This window comes from Staurois parvus, unplaced genomic scaffold (genome assembly GCF_062004578.1).
Source record: "Staurois parvus isolate SC_StPar_1 unplaced genomic scaffold, SC_StPar_1.0 ptg000155l, whole genome shotgun sequence".
Classification (NCBI taxonomy): Eukaryota; Metazoa; Chordata; class Amphibia; order Anura; family Ranidae; genus Staurois; species Staurois parvus.
In genome coordinates, this window is record NW_028317951.1 from 12,094,490 (window position 1) to 12,112,384 (window position 17,895).

Consider the following 17,895-nt stretch of genomic DNA (forward strand, 5'->3'; position numbering starts at 1 on the left):
TTTACATGGCCTACCACTTTCTGGCTGAGTTGTTGTTGTTCCCATATGCTTCCAGTTTGCTATAATACCACTAACAGTTGACCGTGGAATATTTACTAGCATGAAAATTTCACAGATGGACTTGCGCAGGTGGCAACCTATCACAGTATTACGCTTGAATTCAGTGAGCTCCTGAGAGTGACCCATTGTTTCACAAATGTTTGTAGAAGCAGTCTGCATGCCTAGGTGCTTGATTTTATACACCTGTGGCCATGGAGGTGATAAGAACACCTGAATCCAATGATTTGGAGGGGTGTCCCAATACTTCCGGCAATATAGTGTGTATATATAGTGTGTGTGTGTATATATAAAGTATATATATATATATATATATATATATATATAAAATTTGTTTTTGTTGCCTGCTACTAGCAGTAGTCAGCTAGGGTCAGGATGTATAAGTATGTCTCTATACATACAGTATGTATATTGCAGAATATGTATATTTTTCTATAAATATTTATTTTGTAGATCTTTTATTCCCCTTCTTTGTATTCCCTTATCCCCTCCCTTTTTCTGTATGAGATGCCCCGTTCCTGTGCTCAGGAACCTTTTTGTTTTGTCCCCCAGCCAGTGAGGACATGGCTGTTTTCAGCGGTGGGTGAATGTAGCACACTTCTAGGTAGCTAGGGGGAGCTAGGTAGGATTTTTTTTTTTTAGCCAGGAAGGCTGAATGGGCTGAGACAGAGGGTTATTTTAGATCACGGCTGGGAGGCTCTGCAGGTCAGCTCCTTGACACTTCCCCCTGCTCTAGAGATCTTGGAAAAGATTCTAGAAGCAGTGGGCAGGGATGAGGAGGGGCTGGCCTTCAAACTTAAGGGATCCTGGCTACTCCCCAAGCAGCATTCTAGGCATGGGGCCAGGGCAGCCCTTAAATGTGAGAGAGTCTGCTCGGTAACAGGAGAGTTCGGGTGGAAGATGAAGTGAGAGGCTGGAGAGCAGAAGCCTGGGAGCAGGCACAGATGGACCTGCAGGCAATAGACTGGAAAGGCAGACAGCTTAGTGATTGTTTCCCTTGACATAATGTGGCATACACTGCAGAGTTATGGCATGCATGGGTGTTATCCACGAAGGAAGCACATGCACAAAAAAGCCCACCTAGAATTTGCCAGGGCCCATGCTGAAAAAAAAGAAGACTACTGGGACTCTGTACTCTGGAGTGATGAGACCAATATAAATGTCTTTGGAACTGATGGCTTCAATACTGTATAGTGTTGCAAAGGTGAGGAGTACAAAGAAAAATGCATGGTGCCTACAGTGAAATATGCTGGTGGCAGTGTCCTCCTGTGGTGCTGCATGAGTGCTGCTGGTGTCGGGGAGCTGCATTTCATTGATGGTATCATGAATTCACAGATGTACTGCTCTATATTGAAAAAGAAGATGCTACCATCACTCTGTGCCCCTGGCTGTCATGCATTTTTCCAACATGACAATGATGCAAAACATACACTTAAGGCCACTGTTGCATTTCTGAAGAAGAACAGGGGGAATGTAATTTAAGTATGTCTTTTGATCTGAACTCAATTGAACACCTATGGGGAATTCTGAAGAGACAAATTCATCATTACTATCCATCCAGCATCCAGGCTCTAAAAGAGGTCGTTCTTGAAGAATGGAAAAAGATTGATGTTGCAATATGCTGTCAACGTATTTATTGCATGCCTAGAAGACTTGGTGCTGTCCTTACAAATCATGGAGGTCATACAAAATACTAGATGTAGTAGTTTTTGTTGTGGTGTGTAGTCATTTTTGCATCAACTAATTTTAGTAAAACTGAAGATTTTGTAATCTTAGTTATATTATTAACCTTACTTTCATGTAATGAGCTAAACTAATGCTCTATAAAACTTAGTTTACTCACAATTTTGGAACTTGTTGTTATGTTCATTGAGATATTGATTAAAATCTTACTTTTCAAAAGGGGTGTACTCATTTATTCTGATATATATATATATATATATATATATACAGTATATAGTATTGTAGCAGTGCACTGTTCCACCAGGGTGATGTGAACTCAGAATCCTCAACCAGGCAGGTTAAGGGGCTCCAGGGGGTTTGCTTGATTACGAGGTAACTGACTTTTCGGTTTCTTCACCGATTAGAAAGTCAGTTTTTGGGACCTGGAGCCTGGAGATTTCAAAGCGATCCAGGTGGGATGAAATCTCCAGTCTTGGGTCCAGGTTTTTGGAACCACCACCACAATCACTGGTCAGGTGTGTACTGGGCTATTAATAGTGACATGGCCATTGTTCTGGGCTCCACTGTCCTGAGGAGTCCAGGTGTGCAAGGGTGCGGCCCGAGGGGTACATGTCTGAGACAGAGACCCAAACTTGAGGACCAGAGCAATAGAATGGGGCTGCTATCTATGTGGACAGTGTTGGCAAGAAATGGTCTGTGGGAGACAGACGAGGGTCTAAAGTAGAATGTCTGAGCAGTACTGAGGTATGCATAGGCCAGGAGGCTGTGTAACTACTTCTTTACTAAAGTGAGCCAGGAGGCTGTGTAACTACTTCTTTACTAAAGTGAGCCAGGAGGTTCATGTTTTTGTGTTAAGGTTGAAGACCCCCTGCATGGGAAAACATGAATTATGCTTTATGGAACTCTGTGTGAACTTTCCTTTATATAACTTCTTAAATGGAAATATTTGGCGTGAACTGTACTTGCTAGCGGGTGCCACACTTGAACTAGATAACACCAAACGTCACAGCATACTGTATATAGAAGTATAAGGTAAAATATACAGTAAGCGCTCATCAATAGTGGCAGCAGCTGAACATAAAGGAAAACACATATAAAGTCCCACAATTCATATATATAAAATGCAGCGCTTGAAAAAAAGTGATGATAAAACACAGTCCAGTGAAAAAAAGTGCTCCGTATTTCCTAGTGCAAGTGGTAAAGATTTACACTAACCAGATAGCGTAAAAATATACGCATGTGTATATGTATCCTGTAGAGTCCCCTTCTCCACTCAGATCTGGTCAAATAAATAGCCGGAAAAGGTAGACATCCTACGCCCTCTTGTGGTAAAAGAGTGGTCCAGCAGATCAGAACGATACCAATCAGAGTAAGCCTTCCCCCTTCACAGGAGTTGACAAGGAGATCCCTTGGGGCTGTAAAAGTTGAGGAAGCTCCTCACAGGGGACACAGGGAAGTACTCATAGTGTAGTAGGTAAGGCTTTATTGTAAAAACATAGGTGCACAATAAACAGGGTATAGGCAGGTATGGATGAACACACTGACCCCTTGGTATTAAAGATGGCCGCCGGGCCTCCTCGTGGCACCGGCGGCTTAGTGTCAACGGCGTCCTAGTTCCCCTCTGACGCGTTTCGTGCGCACGCACTTCTTCAGGACTCATCTGGACACCCAATATGCATCAAGAGTGACCATCCATCACTCCCTGCATAGGGCAATACTGTATATACTCCACTCAGGAGATATATTTTCCACAAGCTAACCTACTAAATACCTTCCATTATCTTAGCCTATAGTTAGATGGATCTCTTCTGTGGTATTTTATACTTTTTTTTATCAAATCATTTTTGTAGTTTCCCTACAAATGTTTCAATTGGAAGGTTACCCCTCCTATTCATGTTACGGTGAATACACAAAATTTGGATTTCCTCACTTTCTGTCCTAGTGACATGACTGTGATCAAGAAAGCAATAAACACCTGTGAAGAGGTGCAGGTGGTGCTGCTGTAGTGAACACACAGTGTCAGGCTGCAGTAAACTTGAAGCATGCTTTCAAGTGTTACTAAACACCGGACCCTGCAAAATACTTTTTCTTATCAGAAGTTAGAGCAGTCTTGTGACTTCTATCAGTGTCCAGCTGAGCACTGGTTAAAGCTTGTAGGATGAGTTTGTTGGTTATGAGTTAGAGAAGACACTAGTAGCTTGTTATGAGGCAGAACTTGGTTTACTTGTGTGGCTTAAGTTGCAAACATACAAATCATTTCAGCAAACTGTAACGGCAGACATCTTGGTTATAAAAAGAGAGAGAAGAAGAGAGAGAACCAACAAGTTTTACAGATATGCACAACTGGTAACCTTAGTGTACAGTGCCATCTACTGGTCAAGTGATATTAACACACAATACTGTATATAGTACATGCTGTTGCATCCCCAACAGAGTTTTCATTCTCTTCTGACTGCCCTATGAGGTTGCATAGCAATTGACCCTCTGTCTGGACAGTGCTGATTGGCCCTGTGCTGATTACATGCATCCTCCCAAGAAAAAGAAATAACTATCTACTAGTACAGACAAAACTGAGAATGTGCAGAGTGTCCCTGAGGCTGTGTTCTATCAGGAGATGAAATGGGGAACATGGAAAAAGGGGAGGATCAGAGAAGACAGGATCAAACAGCTTTTTTACACAATGCAGAGGATTAACCCCCTAAGTCCCACAGTGAGTATAACAAGCATGCTTTACTGCATATACAGACTGATTTTACTGTTGTGGGTTTAGTAACACTTCAAAGAATAAATTCACTATTGTTCACCTTTTTTTCTAAATTCAAGCTCCCTTATGTACCAATTAATGTACTTCTTTTGCAAAAATTCAAAAGCTTCCCATTTATTCTACCCACATTTATCACACTGTCCAGATGGATATATAAAAAAGCTTCTCCAGTACTTCTGCCTTTCTTCCTGCAGAGACTTTATGGTCATGACACAGGAAGGAGTTGACCAGCTGACATCATTAGCACACAACCTGCATCATCTACCCTCCTACCTACCACCCACTTCCAGGCACACGACTATTAAATGAAATGCAATCAGTCAGTGATCACTGTTCTCACTAAATACACAGGCGTCAATCTTTTTTTTCTACTTTTTTCTTGCATAGATTATTCATTTGGCAGTATGTGCCTATGTGATAGAGCTGTAGTGTTGAAAACAGAAGAATTGTGTTCTGGGTTCTGTAAAGCTGCCCATACACTATACAATCTTAGATCTACCATCAACTATGTAGTGCAAGGGCCTGCCTGACTGGATACAGAGTGAATGGGTAGATAGGTGGGTCCTACTATTCCATAGTTCTGGAAAATCTAAAAGAGATTGTGCAGAGATTGTACAATCAGATTGCATAGTGTATGGCCATCTTTATACAAATAGGAGGGAGTGGACAGACACTCAGCTGTCAGGCCCCGTTCACATCTCTGCATAGCGGGAACTCACATCCCCAAATGCTTTTTTTTTTGTTTGGGGGGGAGGGTGTTTTGGAGCATTTTCAGCTGTCATGCATAGGGCAGCTCATCAACTTAAATGGGCTGCCCTACATGCAACAATCACCCCAAAGAAGCTCCACGATATTTTTTTTGGAGTGGAACGTGGTGCTTTGATTTTTGTGCAGCGCATTTCTGAAACACGAGGCAAAGGCACATTTTCTGCGCAGTGTGGCATGCATCCAGACACACACAGCTGAGAATGGAGCTTCGCTGTACTTGTGTAAACAAACCAATTTCACTTTGCCCCCATTCACATCTAGAGTAGTGGGAGCGCACGTTTTTTGGCTCATTTTTCCCATGACATGCATAGGACCATCCATTGATTTCAATGGCATGCGATACACGTAGCTCATGGGACATTTTGGTGTGTTCTGTTTTGAGCGTTTTTTACTATGCACTTTGCAGCAATTGCCATTCCTTTTTTCACATGGAATAAAGTGTATTTGCTTCTGTGTTTGGTATGCCATTGACAATGAATGGCACCGAAAGCACAACTAGTTAATTTTAGGTGTACAAAGGTGGCCATACACTATACAATCTGATTGTACAATATCAGTACTATCTCCTATAGATTTACCAAAACTATATAATAGGAGGAGACCATCTATCCAATCACTCTGTATCCAGTCAGGCAGGCCCTTGCACTACATAGTTGATGGTAGATCTAAAGGAGATTATAGAATCAGATTGTATAGTGTATGGTGAGATTTACAGAACCCAAAACATACGTATCCTGTTATCAATATTACAGCTCTATCCACATAGACTGTTATCGGATCCCTCAGCACATACTGCCAAATGAACGATCTATGCAAGATGAAAGTTAAGGCAGAAGAATAAAAATCGATAAATGTGTATGTAGTGAGAACAGTGATCACTGACTAATTGCATTTCATTTATTCATTTCATTTGTGCGCCTGGAAGTGGGTGGTAGGTAGGAGGGTAGATGAAGCAAAATAAAAATGAGAAGCGCACAAACCTTGCGCATTACCTCAGTAAACAAAAATTTATTAATAAAAAAGGTACTCACAAACAGCGAATAAAATCAGGCATGTAAGTCCTCACAGGGACTTCAGAGATAGAGAGCCAGCGCGAGTCCCATCGCGGGGGTAAGCACTCAGTTCAGCTGGCGCGTTTCGAAGGCCAAACCTTCTTCATCAGAGCTCTATCTCTGAAGTCCCTGTGAGGACTTACATGCCTGATTTTATTCGCTGTTTGTGAGTACCTTTTTTATTAATAAATTTTTGTTTACTGAGGTAATGCGCAAGGTTTGTGCGCTTCTCGTTTTTATTTCGCTTTGTAGTGTTGGTCGGGCTTCCCCAGCCTTGTTTGGAGCCGCACAACCTTTGATGCACTGGTGGTCGCTGTTTTCCAGTTCTGGTTCCACCTATTTACCACCCGCCTGGGTCCTAGAGTGCAGAAGAAATCGTGTTTGGTCTAGGAGGGTAGATGATGCAGGGTGTGTGCTAATGAGGTCAGCTGGTCAACTCCTTCCTGTGTCATGACCCTAAAGTCTCTGCAGGAAGTATAGCAGAAGTAATGGAGAAGCTTTTTCATACATGCATTTGGACCGATAAAGGTGGGTAGAATAAATGGAAAGCTTTTGAATTTCTGCACAAGAAGTACATTAATACTATATTGGTTCATGGGGAAGCTGGAATTTAGAAAAGAAAAAAGTTGAACAAAGGTGAACTTATCCTTTAAGCAGAATGTCATTGGTATAAACACCCTAGTGGGAGGACGCCGCTTAGAATCTAACTCACAGTTCGGTGTGGTACAAGATGTGGCTGAGGAGAGATGGCAACAGCATCTGTTCAGAGGTGGGGATGCAGCCTGGCCAGTCCGATCCCAAGCAGGATAGCTTCTTCCTGAACAAAAAGTCCCTATTCTGTCCCTCCTTGCCAGGAATCTTTCCCTACCTCTAAGTAGTTTCCCTAGCAAGTGAGGTCTATCTCTCTCTACACTAGCCACTGGTCAGAAAACATGCCACAACCTAGGGGCAGGGACTTGTATAGACCCTGCTGATCCAAGTTGGCCACCAAGGGTCACAAGGGTGCAGAGTAGCCAACCGGAATGCTGCCCCATTGATCGAGAAAACCATAGAGAAACCATGTTTCCCTCGACTTCCTCTCCAGGCTGTGGTACCACTCAGGATGAACACCACCCACAGTGGAGAAAACAGACTGCACCTGTCCAGTGGTGTATATAGGTTTTTTAATGCCCTAGGCAATACAAAAAATCAGTGCCCCCAACCCTGGGAGAGAAAGAGAGAGACTCACCATAACAGCTCTCCAGAATTAAACCATTTTTAGATGTCTTCATTCCCACCGACAGCCCTCTGTTCCATCAGCGCTGCCTACATCACTCTCCCGGCTGTTCCCCTGGCTTCCCTTACTCCACCCACCCCTGGAGCCCCTTGGAGCCTCCACATACACAGTGCCATCCGCTCCTGGTGACTGGTGTGATGTCACCAGGGGCGGACTGACAACTCATGGGGCCCCCTGGGCAATAGGGAATCATGGGGCCCCTGTGTCCTTGTCCAAACTCAAAAAAGCCTATGAACAAGGTACCAGGGGCATCTCATGGGACCCCCTACTCACCCCGGGCCCTTGGGCAGTGCCCGAGTTTCCAAATGGTCAGTCCACCCCTGGATGTCACTACACATGAACCAGCGGCTGAAGGCAGAGCACAAGGCGCACAGGACAACCAATGTCCCTTCTTCTAGGGGGGCAGCACTGCCCCCCTGAAAAATGCCACCCAAGGCAAACACCTTGTTTGCCTTCTGGTAAATACATCCCTGTACCCTCCTACACACCTAACAGGGGACCTGTACCACCACTATATCCAAAATGAAAAAAGTTTTGCCTTTAGATACTCCTTAACGCTTCTTAAAAAAAGAAGAAATGTTTACCTGCCCAAACACTCCAAGTAGATTTCCATACAAATCACTGACACATATACTGCAGTCTGCGGATGAAGATATGATCAGGAGACACTGGCTGTGTGTACAAGTTTCTATGTGTGTGACACAGTCACTGTGAGGCTGAAATGATGAAACCAAGGAAGGAAGTTCATCACATTTGTGTTCGCTGTATTCAGTGCAGTAGTCCTGTAACATACAGAATTGGATGGAATACAAGTGATTAGACTACAAAATAAAAACCTATGTTCAAGTCAAAATGGGTATAGTCCTTAATAATTAATATTTATATATTTTAACAATCATTAGCACAAGAGTACTTAGACTATACTGGACTGATTGTTAACCACTTCAGGTCCGGACACTTTCACCCCCTTCCTGTCCAGGCCAATTTTCAGCTTTCAGTGCTATCACACTTTGAATGACAATTGCGCGGTCATGCAACACTGTACCCATATGAATTTTTTAGCATTTTTTTTTAAATGAAAAAGGCCAAATATTTTGAAAAAAAGTGTTTTTCTTATAAAATTTTGCAAATAAATAATATTTCATCATAAATCTTGGCCAAAATTGATTCCGTCATCTCTTTAGTAAAAAAAAAAAAAATAACTCAAATTATTATTTTTTTTTTATATATATTATTATTTGTTTTTTTTTTTTTACATACTGTCACCCTAGCAGTACAGTGACACTGTACTACTTGTGGGGGGTGATGAAGATTTTTTTTTTTTTTTTTTTACACTGATTGCTTTTACACCAATAAAGGCTGTAAAAGCAATGATTTCTCCTTCTCTCTGGCTGCATTCTTGCAGCCATTGAGAACTACTGTGTGAGCTGTGATTGGTCACAGCTTGCCACATGGTACAAGGCTGTTGTGAATAGCCTTGTACCATATGACCTCTGTGATCATTCACAGATTTCACATGTAGTAAGCAATGATGTCAGAAGTGACATCATTGCTTACTACTCTGCATGTGATCACTGATTGGCCAATCACTGATCACATGATCGGGACCTCACAGAGAGCTCCCGTACAGCAATCGGTGTTCCACTGTGTCCACTATGTCCAGGGAGCGCGCACAGGCAGGGGGCGGGGAAGCCGTTTGTAAACGGCCACTGACCCTGCACTGCCACGGTCCAGCTGTTTATATACAAAATTTAAACATAAATAAAAATTATAAATATGAATTTTAATGTTTATAAATTCAATTATGATAAAACTAAAACAAAATATTATTTAGTTCTGGAGATCCATGATTTACACTGTCTACAGATGAATACAAACTTGCACAAACATACACAGACACACAATAGGTCCTTGCATTTGTAGTACTCCAGCATCCAAACGAAATAAATGGAATTAATTTCAAATCTGATCTGATATGGGTTAAATTTTAGAAGTTGCATAAAAACTATAAATGTAAAAAAAATACTAAAAGGACAAATAATTAAATAATTTGGCCGGAGCAGCCACTACCCTGCCTATTGGTTCAGGGTTTTTATTACAACAATAAAGAAGTAATGTACATGTTCATTTTTAGAATGCTTCTTTCAAGGTCAGCCAACATTACATAACAGAACATCAGTCAATGTAGCCAGTGTTTTATAGTCTTTCAGGCCACAACAACATTACAGAATAGATCACAAAAATGAGTACAGCGGCTACAAGATTAAGAAAACATGCTTTGAGAAAAAAAAATGTGCCCCTTCAACCATTTTGCTGTCACTCCACAATTGATCAAAGATGCCAATGTCCATGGGCAGAATCTGAAATGATCTTTGATGTACCATGGCTTATCTTCTTTTTAACAGTGAAAAAAAGCATCACAGTAGACAATATTAGAGTCAGCCACGTTTACCTGATTTGTTACAATCCAAGAAAAATAAATAGTAGTACAAAATACTGATGTGTATTCTATGCGCCATTAACAGCCATACCATTTTTTTCCATTTTAGTTTTGGATGGAGCTGGAAATAATGTGTGCTTCTGTTAGGACTTTATTGTCTGTTCTCCCCGTTCGCTTATCTCCCAGTGTTTCTTACAGCCCCAAAATATAAAATATTGATGTCTCTGCAAAGCTGGGACCAAATATTAACCAATGGAGGAACTTTATCATGGAAGAAATACTGGGAAATGCATGTAGGATAAGTAAGGGGGGCACTTTAACATTGGAAATAAATACTGGGAAATGTATGTAGGATATGTGTGTGGGGGGAAGGGGGGCACTATACCATGGAAAAAATACTGGGAAATGCTGCATGTAGGATATGTGTGTGTGTGTGTGGGGGGGGCACTTTACCATGGAAAAAAATACTGGGAAATGCTGCATGTAGTATATGTGTTTGTGGGGGGGGCACTTTACCATGGAAAAAAATACTGGGAAATGCTGCATGTAGTTGTAAGATATGTAGGTGGCACTTTACCTTGAAAGAAAATACTGGGAAATGCTGCATGTAGGACTTATGTGTGTTGGTTGGGGGGGGCACTTAACCATGGAAAAAATACAGGGGAATGCTGCATGTACAGTAGAATATGGGGGGCACTTTACCATGGAAGAAAATACTAGGAAATGCTGCATATAGGATTATTGTGTGTGTGTGTGAGGGCAGGGGCACTTTACCATGGAAAAAATACTGTGAAATGTTGCCTGTAGGATATGTGCGTGTGTGTGTGTGTGTGGGGGGGGGGGGGCGGCACTTTAGCATGGAAAAAATACTGGGAAATGCTGCCTGTAGGATATGTGTGTGTGGGGGGGCACTTTAGCATGGAAAAAATACTGGGAAATGCTGACTTTAGGGTATGTGTGTGTGTGGGGGGGGGCACTTTAGCATGGAAAAATACTGGGAAATGCTGCATGTAGGATGTGTGTGTGTGGGGGGGGGGCACTTTAGCATGGACAAAAATACTGGGAAATGATGCATGTAGGATGTGTGGGTATGGGTGGGAACTTTATCATGGAAATAAATACTGGGAAATGCTGCAAGTAGGATATGTGTGTGTGTGGGGGCACTTTACTTTGAAAAAAATACTGGGAAATGCTGCATGAAGTTGTAGGATATATAGGTGGCACTTTACCATGGAGGAAAATACTGGGAAATGTTGCATGTAGGATATATGTGTGTTGGTTGGGGGGGGGCACTTTACCATGGAAAAAATACTGAGAAATGCTGCATGTACAGTAGGATATGTAGGGGGTACTTTACCATGGAAGAAAATGCTGGGAAGTGTTGCCTGTAGGGCATTTGTGTGTGTGTGGGTGGGGGCACTTTACAATGGAAAAAATACTGGGAAATGTTGCATGTACAGAAGGATATGTAGGGTGTACTTTACCATGGAAGAAAATGCTGGGAAGTGTTGCATGTAGGGCATTTGTGTGTGTGTGTGTGTGGGGGGGGGGCACTTTACCATGGAAAAAATACTGGGAAACGTTGCATGTACAGAAGAATATGTAGGGGGTACTTTACCATGGAAGAAAATGCTGGGAAATGTTGCATGTAGGATATATGTGTGTATGTGGGTTGGGGGGGGGGGGGCACTTAACCATGGAAAAAGCACTGGGAAATGCTGCTTGTAGGATATGTAGGATGAGCACTTTACCATAATGCAAATAATAGGAAATGCTTCATGAGGATTATATAGGGGGCACTTTACAATGGAAAAATAGGAAATGCTGTATGTAGGATATGCAGGGGGCACTTTACCACAAAAACAATAATAGAAAATGCTGAATGAAAGACACCTACCTACATTACCTTTCAATGTACTCACAACATTGAGCAACTGATAGACACACACAATGCCAAGATGAAACATATCTTACCATGGCCCTAAAAAGCGGCTATTTGTATCCTTGCAGTGCCCGCGCTTTGAATGTTAGATTGCTATAATATGCTTAACTATATGATATGTTTACTTCAAACAAAAAGTCAGTGTCTTTTGTGTGCAGAAGTGTATTTTTTACTTTACCGTGATGTTCCAAACTTTTATCCACCCATCAAGATCTCCTGTAATGAGATAATTGTTTGTTTTGTCCATGGCCATAACGATGAAACTGGCTCCCTCATGAGCTACAAACTCCGCCATTAAGTGGTTTCTAAATATGTTCCAGAATCTAACATAGCCAGATCCTCCACAAGACACTAAGTTCGCACCACCTGAAAAAGAAAAGAGTAAAGACTATGGTAATAGCACAGAAAAAATTGTAGCTGGTTGCAAGTCTATTTGTACTAATTTTATATTGCCCTGGATCATCCGATCAAAAGAACATCACTTCATTCATGAGCATGTCTTTTATTACCAGCCTTCACTTTCATAGTGTATTATTCAAACTACAATTCCAAATAATATTTATTTGTTATTTGTAAAACAACCCATTCAATTTAAAATAAAATGTAAAATAAAAATGCATTTTGTATAGATAAAAAAAACATTATAAATAACGTTTTTTTCCTTGATCACATAGCCTCTGTTCTCAGCTGCAGAGAGAGCTCAGAGACCCGGGGGAAGAGAAACAGCATCTCACTGATCTTTCCAGTGGATGGCTGTGCAGTGGGGGGGATGTCAGCAGAGGTATCATCATTGGAGGAGAGTAGGCTGAAAACTAAGCAGAGGCAAAAAAAACTGACCATGCTGTGCTCTCTTGCCTAGTATGGTTCGTTTTTAATAGGAAAGCAGAGGGACTGGCAAGAAAGCCAGTTATTTCACACAAAGGAAGCAATACAAAGAGAACAGGATACTTTTGTGAACACAACTACATGGTACTGCAGGCACATAGCAGGAGTATGAAATGTTAGGTTTACATATTATTTAAAGTCTAGCTCGAGTCAATACCGCTTTATGGTATGGATAGGATAGAAGAAGGTTATAGCCTTTGTCAGGCTTTAATTATCATCTGTGCTACTATTGTAGTGATTTCCAGTATCAGGATAAGAAAGGAGGGGAAAATATCTACAATAGGGAAACAGACAAATACAAATGGAAAGCAAGTAAAGGTTAAAATGTAGACATGCTTTTGCCCCTATCTGGTGACAACCTTGCCTCCAGGCCCTATTTTGTCTAAACAAAGGGAGAAAGGTGACACAGGACAAGCCACAGTGAAGCAAGACCCTCCTTATTGACCATACTGATGTCCACAAACTCACACATAAGCTTGATTTATACCTGTTACTCAGGGAGAGCTCAGCTATTACCACCTTGTTTACAGAAAATGCCCATAGATAGGATCAGTTTCCCTGTCCTACTTTTCAAGCAAGCTCACACAGTGATCCAGCTTCATTGGTTGCTAGGGTTCAGGCAGCTGAGGTACCTTCACCATGAAAGTGCACAACACTGTACAGCCTGGCCTCCTGCATCCTAGCAAACAAATAAGAGGTGCAGCCTGACTGTTAGCATAATTTCAACAAATGATGCTGTGTGGCCTGGTCCTAGTAACCAATGCAGCAGCCATGAGCTCATTTTAACCCCTTAAATACCAGAATAATTATGAATGTACCTTGGTACACATGGGGTTGAAGTAAACTTGCACTCAGATTATGCACACTAAAGTAGTTATATGATTAAAAAAAAACAGTAAAAACACTAAAAAGCAATAACTCATCTCAGTTTCTCTAAACATTGTAAAAAAATTTGTTTTCAAAGATCACGACAGAGACACTGTGGTTATTTATGAGAACTTAGAGTCTTAGAGGATCTTTGAGAAGGAATAACTTCATATAAAAGCAGCTAGAGAGATCATCAAGATATTGTTTTAAAGCTAATAATGTATTAGTTGCAAGCCTAAGCACAAGTGCAATTTAATTATTTTAACAGATGTATAACTAAATTAAAGGGTATATACAGTGTGTGTGTGTGTGTGTGTGTATATGTGTGTGTGTGTGTATATATATATATATATATATATATATGTGGGCGGCACAGTGGCTTAGTGGTTAGCACTTCTGCCTTGCAGTAATTGGGTCATGGGTTAAATTCCCAAGCATGGCACCTCCTGCTTGGAGTTTGCATGGTCTTCCTGTGTTCGCGTGGGTTTCCTACCACACTCTAAAGACATGCTGGTCGGTTAATTGGCTCCTGTCTAAATTGTCCTAGTTTCATCCCTGGCCATGTGGGATCTCTTGCATGGTAGGGGTTGGGGAAAGACCTGGCAACCTACCCTGTAAAATAATTGCCCCTGTAAGACCTGGCAACCTACCCTGTAAAATAAAAGAGAATTCATGGAAAAAGTTGCTTACGAGTGATGGTCCATGCAATCGCCAAGGGTCGGATATGACTGAATGGATAGATAGATAGATAGATAGACAGACAGACAGACAGATCCATCTAGTTAGCCAGGGGGAGCTAGCTAGGTTTCTAGTTAGCCTGAGATGAATCAGCCAGGTAGCTTTAGGTCAGGGCTCTGCAGGTCAGTTCCCTGATACCTCCCCCTGCTAGAAGCTTGAGAGGTTTCTAGAATGCAGTGGGTGGGGGTGAGGAGGGGCTAATCTGCATACTCAGGGGACTCTGACCAATCCATAAGCAGGAGACTTGGCATGTGGTCAAGGCAGTCCTTAAGCATGGGAGAGCCTGGAAGGAAGTAGTCAGTGTCAGGTGGAAGATGATATGAGAAGGCTGGAGTGTGGAGTCTGGGAGGGGGCCCAAGCAGGGGCTCACCTGCAGGCAGGATCTTGGAAGGAGGATCTCTCAGCCTCAACCGTCCCAGGACAGCCTGGGAAGCGGGGAAGAAGCCAGCCCAGTGTTAGGCCGAAATGCAGCCACCAACCCAACAAGCTTACAAGAGAGTACTGAGTGAGTAATCCTGCACCCCTGGGCCGGGTAAGGTGAAAGGGCAGTCAGGTGGCAAACCCAACTAGCTCCTCATCTGGGGCTGCTCTACTACAGTGGTAGTTTCTGGGTCCCCTTGCTCAGGGATTCAGTTGGGTGAAGAGAGGGATTCATCTGGGATCTGAGGAGGTACACCAGAAGGGCTGGAGAGTGTGACGGTGTGCGGCGTCAGACCCCTGCCCTTCTCACCAACTCATGACCAAAAGACCAGCCGATCTCGCACCGCGCTGTCACTTGTGTAACTATACCACTGTCAGCTGCGCCCTGCACAAAGATTTTCCAGCTCGCGGGACCACAATCTATATGCCAGCAGCTTGAGAGTGATTGCTACTGGATCAGGTTAATTACGCAATTAACCCTTCACACTGCCGCCACCACCACCTTTTTACAGAGATGGTGGAAACTCACAAATCTTAGCAGTAACACTATGATATTAGCATAAGAGTCTGTAACACACTGTCACCGTAGACAGATGTATTCAGAGGATTATCACATACCGTAGCACTCTCCAGAGACAGGAATTCTTTAATTTGCATTAAAAGCTTTAGAGACAGTTCAACACTTTTCAGAAAATAGGATTTATTACTAAAAAGGTCAAAATGGTGCAATTAAAATATTTACAGAAAAAGATGTAACAAATATATAAAGAGAGCAATAAAACAACAGAGAAATAAAAGAGAGAAGTTTCAGAAGCCAGAATACTTGCAAAAGTCCTTGGTTTGAGCAGAGTGCAATCGTCCAAACAAAAGGTTGCCTTTGCTCTTAAGATCCTGATCGATGTTAAAAGGAGAGCTTTTTTTTCTCCAGGCTGTCAGTCTTTTTCTATCATCTCAAAGGGGTGTCTCCTGAAAACAAATGACCAATCGTCCTATTTGGGGATTGGTGTTTAGGCGGTAACCAAGGCTATGACCAAATCCCTTACAAGTTGATACTACGCTCAATAACCTTCAATAGGTACAGGTAGCATCCTAGTAACTGGCAGATTAATATTTAGAATCATATTCCAAACGCACAGATACCAAACTTTAGCATATCCTGCCACTCCAGATAAAAGAAATTGCTTTCTACCCTCTTGTAGGCGCTACATAGGGATGTAAGGTGTCATGTGACTCATATTAAAATTATCTATCCGAATATATACTTCATATTAATGTGCCCAGTTCCTGCTGAAGTTTTTGAATTTGTATGAAAAATGACTAATGTGGAATGTACGTTTTATGGCATGCTTTAGCCCTAACAGGTCATGACTGATTGAGTTGTTTTTCGATTGGGCAGAGTGGTGTTCAAACATACCTCCTGGAACCAGACTAATTAGTGGTTTACAGCCCTGGAGCTCATCCAGCTGTGCATATCTAAGATATGCACTCTTGACCCCCCCCCCCCCCCAGTGTCCCTGTCTCTATTGCGCACAATCGTCACAGAGAGCTCTTTAACCACTTGCCCTCCTGAGGATTTATCCCCCATCCTGACCAGGCCTTTTTTTGCAATACGGCGCTGCGTTACTTTAACTGATAATTGCGTGGTCATGCAGCGCTGCAAAGAAATAAATGTCCTTTTTTTTCTCATGAATTGAGTTTTCTTTCGGTGGTATTTGATCGCCTGTGTGTTTTTTATATTTTGCGCTATAAAAAAAAAGACTGACAATTTTGATAGAAAAAAACAATATTTTGGACTTTTTGCTATTGAACATGTCTAGTAAAAAAATTGAAAAAATCAAATTTCATCATAAATTTAGGCCAAAATGTATTCTGCTACATGTCTTTACAAAAAAAATCCCAATATATGTAAATTAATTGGTTTATGTGCAAGTTATAGCTTTTACAAATGGTGGTATATATATTGAGATTTTTTATTTTATTTTTACTAGTAATGGCGGCGATCAGCGACTTATACTGGGACTGCGGTGGACATTCTGACATTGGCAGGAACTGACTTGGTGTCACTGACATCCTAAGTGACATCAATACAGTGATCAGTGCTAAAAAAAAAGCACTGACACTGTAATAATGGCACTGGGCAGGAAGGGGTTAACATGAGGGACGATCAAAGGGTTAACAGTGCGCTGGGTGTGTTTTACTGTGGGGCAGTGTCTGTGTGCTTGCCTGTAAGCACACTGCTTTGGATGGCTGTGCACAGCCATCCAAAGTAGTGTGCCCGAGCTGACAGGGAGAACTGTTAGTAAACAAAACAGTTCTCCTCCCTGTTGGAGATCCTCGGTAATCACCGGGTGCCGGCGAATAATCACCGGCTGGGACACGGTGATTGACAGTCGCGGCCACGAATGGTGGTATGGGTAGGTCACTACCCGGAACTGCTAAATCATGTATATATAGACATTATTTTGCACACCTGTGCCGCCCTGTAGCAATATTTCTGCTATAGGTGGTTGGGAAGCAGTTAAGGATAGGCTGTTTGCCTATGGACTTGTACATAGTTGCTAAGGAGAGTTTTCCTCATGTCCACAGTTCCTTGGACATCCTATATACCCCTCAACCCCAACCAAGTTCAATACCCCTTATTAAAACTACAAAAACAAGCTCAAGGACTGTTTACTGTCTCCATAAAATGCATGTTGCCTGGCTGTGCAGGACTATAGGGGGACCCAAAACTCAGCAATTCCAAAGGGTTAGTGCTACATACCACTGACAAAAATAGTAAAATGTTAGGCAACATACAATATGCCAGACTGCATCTAGAGAAACCTCAAAACCTCTACAGCAAAATAATTTGGATTGATGAGACCAACATTGAACTTTTTTGGTCACAGCCATTAATGCTATGTTTGATTTGAAATCCCCAGTATTCCAAATGAGTTTATTGTTAGGACAGTGTCACATAAAGTATAAAAAAAACAACATTTCAGGGACCTCGCAGGGTCCCTT

The 17,895-nt window shown here is 42.0% G+C and overlaps 1 protein-coding gene across 2 annotated transcripts in view; it reads right to left on the reverse strand.

The window, feature by feature from the left end:
* Window positions 1-17,895, reverse strand: part of WDR49 (WD repeat domain 49) — a 198,530-nt gene that overhangs the window by 27,762 nt on the left and 152,873 nt on the right. For both annotated transcript variants that reach the window (XM_089675462.1, XM_089675463.1), the window contains 2 exons: window positions 12,161-12,348; window positions 8,185-8,382 (listed from right to left, as the gene is read on the reverse strand). In XM_089675462.1, the coding sequence (XP_089531588.1) occupies window positions 8,185-8,382; window positions 12,161-12,348 (386 nt within the window). The remainder of the gene's footprint in view (window positions 1-8,184; window positions 8,383-12,160; window positions 12,349-17,895) is intronic.